The sequence below is a fragment of the Polypterus senegalus genome, chromosome 8, assembly GCF_016835505.1.
Source record: "Polypterus senegalus isolate Bchr_013 chromosome 8, ASM1683550v1, whole genome shotgun sequence".
NCBI lineage: Eukaryota > Metazoa > Chordata > Cladistia > Polypteriformes > Polypteridae > Polypterus > Polypterus senegalus.
Window position 1 is genome coordinate 11,194,756 of NC_053161.1, and position 9,317 is coordinate 11,204,072.

Here is a 9,317-nt window from a genome sequence, read left to right on the forward strand (position 1 = left end):
TATACATCACCTCATATATATTTTGTCCACAACCACATTATTATTAGTTGCTTTTAACACTAAAATAAAATATCAATCAAAGTCTGAGGGCAAAAAGTCGGGGATTGAATGTATACATCGTGCATCCAGGAGTTATGTTTCTTTAATTTGATTGTTAAGTGTCAAAAAGACTGAAATTAAAGTACCTTTAAAATTATTAGTAATTAATCATTTTATATAGAATTTGCAAAAACTTGCATCTAGTGGAAAAAGTAATACTTCATTTAGCCAAGTATAAATGAAATGAATGATAATGAGGGATTGATACAAACTGCATGGGTTTGGTATCCCATCCAGTGGGTCAATGGTAACATTCCCTGTGCAGAATGCAGTTCAGTGGGTAGCACTACTACCTCGTGGATCCAGTGTCCTTGATTTGAATACCCAAAAGTGTTCTGATTAGGTTGATTATTGATTCCAAATTGACCCTGTAGGTGTGTGTATGAATAGCTCCAGTGATGTGCTGGTGCCTTATCCAGAGCCTGATTTGCCTGCAGCACTACCTTTATGAATTCAGTCTTCCCTGTGACCCTGAATTGGATCAGACGGGCTGACAATTTCATTATATTGATAAAAGCTAAATGATCAGGACTTTTTCAGGGACTCTATGCCTCTATGCTATACCCTGTTGGTGACACTTTTTTACTAAGGCCATGTCATTTCGCTGAAGTAGCCCTATACACATACATGCTAGGCTGTGTATATATATACAGTTCATGGCATTCGTAGTCTGAATCACAATCTGATTGTATGGGTGGTTATGCATGTGGTTGGTCTGTAAGTTGGCAAACATCCGCCACGGTGCCCTCTTCAGTTGTAAGAAGCAGATTATAGAATGGTTGAATAGTTTACTGTCAAATAATGCAAAGAATACGCGACATGTGTTTTGCTCTAATTCAGGGCTCATCAGGCATACACACTCACTGCACCCCCCACTCGGGGATCGAACCTTGGACGTCAGCGGTGAAGCCTCTTTATGTTGCGCCACGGCGTGTGGTTTGTTTATTTGACAGCATGTAGACTGGGGTAGTTAAATTCATGGCATTCGTAGTCTGAATCACAATCTGATTGTATGGGTGATTACCTACCAGGTAACGCTTGTGGCTGTATACACATGTACAGTATATATATATATATATATATATATATATATATATATATATATATATATATATATATATATATATATATATATATCATGGCAGGCAGCCAGGGCCCATGCCCGGATGGGACGCCCCTGCAGCATATCTTCCGGGGGAGCAACAATGGGAAACCCAGTATCTCCCCCTGGACGCTAGATGGCAGCCTCCCTGCAGCTTGCCTTGGACTCCCCCAGGGCTTCATTGGGGTTGAAGTTTTGTGTAGCCCTGTTGGCTTCCACAGGCACCACCACGGGGTGCTGCAGCAGGACTCCTGAGCCCGTCTGGGTAGCATATTCGTCACACCCTGAAGTGCGGCTGAAGGTTGGCAATCAAACACCTGGAGCCCTTCCAATTGCCCTATAAAAGGAGCCAGCAACCACCACTCAGTGGCCAGAGTCGGGTAGAAGGAGGACAAAGCTTGTGGAGGAATGGTGGTGGAAGAGAAAAAGAAATTGAGACAGGAGTGATTTGGGGTGTTTCATTTGTGTTTTGGGACAGTGTTGTGGCTGGGGACACAGGGAAGATGTGCCCTCCAGCTGAAGAAAATAAAAGTCTTTTTATTTTATATGTGCCTCCGTGTCCAGTCTGTGTCGGGTAAGGCGCCTAAATAGCGCCTTTTGTTACTATATACAGTACATCCGGAAAGTATTCACAGCGCATCACTTTTTCCACATTTTTTTATGTTAAAGCCTTATTCCAAAATGGATTAAATTCATTTCTTTCCTCAGAATTCTACACACAACACTCCATATTGACAACGTGAAAAAAGTTTACTTAAGGTTTTTGCAACTTTATTAAAAATAAAAAAACTGAGAAATCACATGTACATAAGTATTCACAGCCTTTATTCAATACTTTGTCGATGCACCTTTGGCAGCAATTACAGCCTCAAGTCTTTTTGAATATGATGCCACAAGCTTGGCACACCTATCCTTGGCCAGTTTCGCCCATTCCTCTTTGCAGCACTTCTCAAGCTCCATCAGGTTGGATGGGAAGCGTTGGTGCACAGCCATTTTAAGATCTCTCCAGAGATGTTCAATCGGATTCAAGTCTGGGCTCTGGCTGGGCCACTCAAGAATATTCACAGAGTTGCCCTGAAGCCACTCCTTTGATATCTTGGCTGTGTGCTTAGGGTTGTTGTCCTGCTGAAAGATGAACTGTTGCCCCAGTCTGAGGTCAAGAGCTCTCTGGAGCAGGTTTTCATCCAGGATGTCTCTGTACATTGCTGCAGTCATCTTTCCCTTTATCCTGACTTGTCTCCCAGTTCCTGCCGCTGAATAACATTCCCACAGCATGATGCTGCCACCACCATGCTTCACTGTAGGGATGGTATTGGCCTGGTGATGAGCGGTGCCTGGTTTCCTCCAAATGTGACGCTTGGCATTCACACCAAGAGTTCAATCTTTGTCTCATCAGACCAGAGAACTTTGTTTTTCGTGGTCTGAGAGTCCTTCAGGTGCCTTTTGGCAAACTCCAGGCGGGCTGCCATGTGCCTTTTACTAAGGAGTGGCTTCCGTCTGGCCACTCTACCATACAGGCCTGATTGGTGGATTGCTGCAGAGATGGCTGTCCTTCTAGAAGGTTCTCCTCTCTCCACAAAGGACCTCTGGAGCTCTGACATAGTGACCATCGGGTTCTTGGTCACCTCCCTGACTAAGGCCCTTCTCTCCCGATCGCTCAGTTTAGATGGCCGGCCAGCTCTAGGAAGCTCTATTCCTGGTGGTTTCGAACTCCTTCCACTTACGGATGATGGAGACCACTGTGCTCTTTGGGACCTTCAAAGCAGCAGAAATTTTTCTGTAACATTCCCCAGATTTTTGCCTCGAGACAATCCTGTCTCAGAGATCTACAGACAGCTCCTTTGACTTCATGCTTGGTTTGTGCTCTGACATGAACTGTCAACTGTGGGACCTTATATAGACAGGTGTGTGCCTTTCCAAATCCTGTCCAATCAACTGAATTTACCACAGGTGGACTCCAATTAAGCTGCAGAAACATCTCAAGGATGATCAGGGGAAACAGGATGCACCTGAGCTCAAAAGAAAAGCTTCATGGCAAAGGTTGTGAATACTTATGTGCAAGTGCTTTCTCAATTTTTTTTATTTTTAATAAATTTGCAAAAATCTCAAGTAAACTTTTTTCATGTTGTTGTTATGGGATGTTGTGTGTAGAATTCTGAGGAAAAAAAATGAATTCAATCCATTTTAGAATAAGGCTGTAACATAACAAAATGTGGAAAAAGTGATGCGCTGTGAATACTTTCCGGATACACTGTATATATAGTAGGTGGCATACAGTATGGACTGGCATCCCGGCCAAGAGCGAGGAAGGTGCCAGACCCAACAGAGACTCCCAAACTGGATGGACGGATAGAGAACATTTCTGACAAAAGGCCCTGTGTAAATGGACAGGCATCATGACTACAGATTTTATTTTTATTTTTTTCTCCAGCCGTCTGGAGTTTTTTTTTGTTTTTTCTGTCCCCCCTGGCCATTGAACCTTACTCTTATTCGATGTTAATGTTGATTTATTTTGTTTTATAATTGTGTCTTTCATTTTTCTATTCTTTAATATGTAAAGCACTTTGAGCTACTGTTTGTATGAAAATGTGCTATATAAATAAATGTTGTTGTTGTTGTTGTTACACATGGTTCCAGTACCTACCCTGTACAGGAGAAAAGAAGAAAAGGACAGGGAAGTATTGTCTCCAAGTGGTGTTTATCCCCCACCCCAGCATTAGATGGCAGCAGCCCTTCATATTGGCACCCATTTAGGAAACAGCAGGGAATGCAGGGAATTGTAGTCCTGTAGCACAGCTCTCTGGGGTCAGTGAGTGCTGCAAGTAGGCGCTGCAGGGAGAGCTGAACACTGCAATATTGGACTTCCATATCACCTGGAAGTACTTCCAATGGGCAGCAGCCCTAGTACCGGCAGTACTCCTGGGTCCTCAATAAATGGGACTGCACTCCCTTATCCAGGTGCCTCAGAGTTGGGAGGAAGGAAGGCAGCACTCAACTGGAGGAGGCCAGTGTAGTGGTGAGAGAAGAAGTATTGTGAAGTTTTCTATACGAGCAACTTTACACCTACTTTTGCCCAACCCTCTGTATTATATATATATATATATATATATATATATATATATATATATATATATGCACAGTGCACCAGTGAAGAGGACAGATAAAAGAAAACAATTGAATAATGACAGCAAAGGGGAAGAATAAAACTTTAATGAAAGGAAAAATTGGATACTGTTTATCCTGGACCCAGTAGCTTTATAATAGAATTAACCATAATGGAAAGTGCATGGGTGGATATTTATTATGGTATGGTGGCACAGTGGTTAGCACTGCTGCCTTACAGTTACAGAAGAAAGGGTCCTTATGCTGCAGCACACTAACTGCCTGAATGGTATATGCATGTTCCCCCCATGCCTGTACAGATATTTATCCAGGTATTGACTTTTCCTCCCTCATTTCAAATAATACTTTAGGCAAATTGGAAATTCTAGATCAGTCATGTATGAATGAATATCAGTGTGCCAAGTAATGGACTGGTATCCCTTCTAGGGCTGTTTCCTGACTCGTGCCCAGTGCTACTAGGATTGGATCCATACTTCCATGACTAATCTGATTTAACAAGAGTTTAGTGGATGGATGGAACTTTCTCCTATTGTCTATATTATTAAAAGTCATTTAGAAGTAAACAGCTTAGATAATTTACCTTTGTAAGCTCTGGTTTTATTAAAGTAAAAGTCACTTCCTGGAAAAAAATTAAAAAAAATAATAAAAACATGTGGATGGCATGGTGGTGTAGTGGTAGCGCTGCTGCCTCGCAGTTAGGAGACCCGGGTTCTCCCTGTGTGGAGTTTGCATGTTCTCCCCGTGTCTGCATGGGTTTCCTCCGGGCGCTCCGGTTTCCTCCCACAGTCCAAAGACATGCAGGTTAGGTGGACTGGCGATTCTAAATTGACCCTAGTGTGTGTTTGTGTGTGTCCTGTGGTGGGCTGGCACACTGCCCAGGATTGGTTCCTGCCCAGTGTTGGCTGGGATTGGCTTCAGATGACCCTATGTTTGGATTCAGTGGGATGGAAAATGGATGGATGGGTGGATAAACACATACAGTAGTAAACCAAATAAAGATTTTTCAATTACAAATAAGTAATCCCGTATCCAACATAATCTGCTTTACACAATGCTGTACTGAAAATAATATAAAGCTTTATTTTACAAATGTACATCTTAGAACCAATCATGAAGTGCAATATGTTAAACACAGACATACACAAAGACACTACAATCAAATAAATAAATATCCGATGAGTTCATTAAGACATTTAGAAGTTCCAGTGATCCGACGTGTTGGCGCTAGCTGCTCGATGCCCAACAGCACGGTGTACCCTCAGTGCATGTTACACCCTCATGTGTACCCTTGTTCACAGTGCTGCTCTTTATTGTTTTGCATTTGTACTTTCAATATGGGCTCTTTAAGGGCCTGCCAGTTCATTTACTTTTCTTATGCTTAGCATATGAAAGAAATCAACCTTTTTCTGCCTGGCATTTTTACTGCCTTAGTAACTAAATTGGAGTGGCCCCCAAAACTGTATGCAAGATGTCTCTCTGATACAGAGCCCTATTCTGTTTCATCCCGACTGCCCCTGCTGAAAGAAGGATTGGTCAGTCCAGTAACATCTGTCGGGCGTTTCCGGTTAGTGTGGTGGCGCCAGATCAAAATGACACCAATCACAATAAAAAACAGTAGCAACAGAACACCCCCAATTAGTCCAGGATACAAGTACTTTTTCATTTCTGATGTGGACTTATAAACAGCACAGGCGTTGGAATTTTCCCTGAAAGGGCTTGACCCAGCCCGGTTTATAGCTTGAACACACACTACATAAGAGACACCATCACTCAGGCCTTCCAGCTGTGCATTTCTTGACTGGCTACCCCGCTCCAAGGGTACAGAGGTGTTCATGCCTTTACCCTGTCTGCTGTATACAACTTGATACTTTTCTACAGTAGATGGTGGAGCACACCAGTGGACGTTGACAGTCGACCCCTGCTGGGTAATCTCAAGGATCCGAGGAAACTCTGGGACCACATTGGGTCCTGAAATACCTGGACACAAACAGCTTTGAATCTTTCTTAGCTCTTCACATGGCACCTGTCCATCCCGACACCTGTCATAATCACACGGTGGAGTCGTTCCAGCACGGGGTGGTGCGGTAGAGACAGGGGCACTTTCTGTCTCATAATCAAAGTCAAACTTGTCATCAAAGATAATCCTTCCCAAACGTGTGGTACTGGCCGTGGTGGCATTTGGTGGTGCCAAGGGGTTTGCTGTGTTCTTGCCCATCAGTGCCACAAAGGTCATGGAATAAAGGAGCCAGGACAGAGGTGAAGTGTGGAGTGCCATTGCTGCAGAAAAACATTAAAAGACAGTTTAAGCCATTTTCTTTGAAAGGAGATCTCTAGAGTCACACCATGCTGATATGTTCTTGTTAATACCTACTTCGTAAGTATTAATCTACAGATGGGATGGGTGGATACAGGCTGGTGGATGCCTAAGACAATCTTACAAGATGCAGCAAACGCCAAAAAAAAAAATACTGAAATGGCACTATTCTAAAATGTTAGATGTGCTTAATTGCTTTATTTAACTTTTTCCACATAGCTTATACAGGTTCACAGAGTACCACCAGCAACAGAGGTCACCAATGGACACAACTGAAGTCAAAAAGAATAACTGACAAACTGTATTGGCGTAGTGTTCAAAGTTACTTCCTACTAAGTCCTGGAGACTGGATCCAATTTTGGACTTGGTCAAGCCTGTACATTCTCATTGTGTCTGTGTGGGTTTTATTATTATTATTGTCGTTGTTATTTAGTTGTATGGCTATCACAACTCAGAATGAATGTTACCTCAGCCCAGAGTAGTGGCTGGTATTCCATTCCAGTTGTACTGCAGTGATAGGCTATGTGCCTAGAAACAGATCTGTTTAAAAATTAAAGCATTAACCTAATAAAAAGTGTTTGGACTGCAGAACGCAATACTAGCAAAAATAAAGGGTGAGCGCTTGAATCACCCCCCCTCCAGTATTGTAAAAAGCCAACACTATCTGCTGCACCACTGGGCCATCCTTTCAATGCAGTATGTTGGAAATGAATACATGTGTCAGTACTGCTGTAGCTCAGCTTGTGATGGGTAAACCCGTTGTGTTCGCCAGCAATGACATTTGGTTGATCACGTTAGATATGAACAGCATTAAGGTAAAGAAAACAAAGCCGCCTTTTCTGAAGTCGATCGCTACATTAACTATTAATTAAATATAATAGATTTTAAATCTTGTGTCCATCCCAGATCGGAAATGTAATACAATGAAGCAGCTTGTCTAGAAAACTCAAAAGTGCACCGCTTAACGCGCGTTACGCCCTCGTGGAATTTTCTCGAACGAATTTTTCGACCATTCGCGCCCTAATTATAATTCAGGTGAACCCCTCATCTGCGTCACTTGCCCGAATGAGTGTTTAGTGAGACACCAAGTTGATGTTTAGGTTAGCTCAGGTAAGCTGCCTCCCTCGGTCTCCCAAACCTGGGGAGGGTGGTTATTTGGCTGAAGTGCCGCAACTCAGAACGCGCTGCTCTTCTTGGTAACCCCCTCTGGACCGCCTGCAGCGCGTGCCTGCCAGTCCCGTACTCAGTCGATTGTAGTCTCGGCGTTTTAGCAGTCACTTAAAAGCGGGTGAGTACCTTTTTCAGTAACTTTGCCAGTGTACATTGATTTTGGACTGTTTTGGACGAGTTCTGAGTCCCAAGTTGTCACACGTGAGACTTTTAGACCTTACCTAAAGACAGCAGCCTTTCTTCATGGCCGTGTTTAGTCGTGTTTGTTGTACGATTGTAGTGAAACGTATGCAGTATTGGCTGTTATGACACACAGTGTTAGCTGATTTGTATGTGAGGAACCGAGAACAACAGTCCCAATGTTCAGTTGAAGTAATATAAGTAAAGTAAATTACACAAAGCTTATTGTCCACTGCAGCGAAGGGGCCAGCAGGTCACTTAGAAAGTTCAACTTATTTTCATTACGATAAACTGTATTATACATACATATATATATATATATATATTGAAGTTGCTGCTGCTTTCGTCCCTTCTCTGTGTGGCGCCCTAGTCATAAAAAGTGTAAGCTGGAGTGGGATAGCGGTGCCCCTAAAGCTGACTTTCATAGTTAAGGGAGAGAACACCAACTTACCTGTTTTGTGGCTGTCTTGCTTGCTTTATGGAAATGGGTCTCAGTATTTTTTTCCGTGTGCTTCCCTCGTATCTTTCAAGCCTGCTCTAATTTCCCCTTATATGGCCCACTTTGCGCTCCTCCCATCTTGTATTGAAATGCAGAGGCCGTTACATAGCAAGTGAATCATAACCCCCCCCCATTATTCACACGCACCAACAAGTTTTTATTCAGGCTTTTACATTCCATAGGTCTGTGAGGCAAGGAGCTCCTTCCTTATAAGGGCAATGCTCCAAAACAAATCCTGATTCAATTTCAGGTCCAGTCACAGTGCTGCGTTCAAACTTTCCACTTGCAATTGATCTTTTTAGAGACTGAATTCTTCCTTCTTTATGTCATCTTTTACTGGGTTGCAATTAGTGGCGTCCAGCCACGGGGGCAGAGGAGTAAGTAATTGTATCTGTGGACCTGACATCATCCCCTTGTGTCCGTGTTTTCATTTTCTATAGGTACTCAGGCTTACTTCCACATTCTGCAGATGAGTAATTGGATCAGTTTAAAGCTGCCAATCAATCAGTGTGTGGATGTGTCCTTGGTAATAGACGGGCAACCAAGGATCGGTTTTCAGTTTGGCCCAGTTCTTCAGTGATAGGGTCCAGCTTGCTTTAACCAAGAAAAAACAAAAGTGTTTTTATAAAAAGATCGATGACATCTTTTTAATCCTAGACTAGGCTCGCTTCACTCACCCACTCCTCCCCGGCCTGCGCTACGCGCCAGCCACTTTGCATCTCTGCAGCTCGCATTGTGAAGAGGAGGGCTGAATGCACCCAGTCACCCCTCCGAAACCCCCTCTAAAATGCTAATGCAATGGGAAACAAATATATATTTTTTTTTAATCT

At 43.0% G+C, this 9,317-nt stretch overlaps 1 protein-coding gene across 1 annotated transcript; it reads right to left on the bottom strand.

The window, feature by feature from the left end:
- Positions 1 to 5,379: 5,379 nt before the first annotated feature.
- LOC120533777 (LRRN4 C-terminal-like protein) lies at positions 5,380 to 8,547 on the bottom strand. The gene is made up of 2 exons (XM_039760728.1): positions 8,440 to 8,547; positions 5,380 to 6,601 (listed from the first exon to the last, which is right to left on the bottom strand). The coding sequence occupies exon 2, from the start codon at positions 6,597 to 6,599 to the stop codon at positions 5,814 to 5,816; it is 786 nt and encodes a 261-aa protein (XP_039616662.1). The 5' UTR covers positions 6,600 to 6,601; positions 8,440 to 8,547; the 3' UTR covers positions 5,380 to 5,813.
- Between the last annotated feature and the right edge of the window lie 770 nt (positions 8,548 to 9,317).

Bases quoted from the DNA above. Each gene is read 5' to 3' on its own strand.
- LOC120533777 (XM_039760728.1), bottom strand. From the start codon at position 6,599: ATGGCACTCCACACTTCACCTCTGTCCTGGCTCCTTTATTCCATGACC.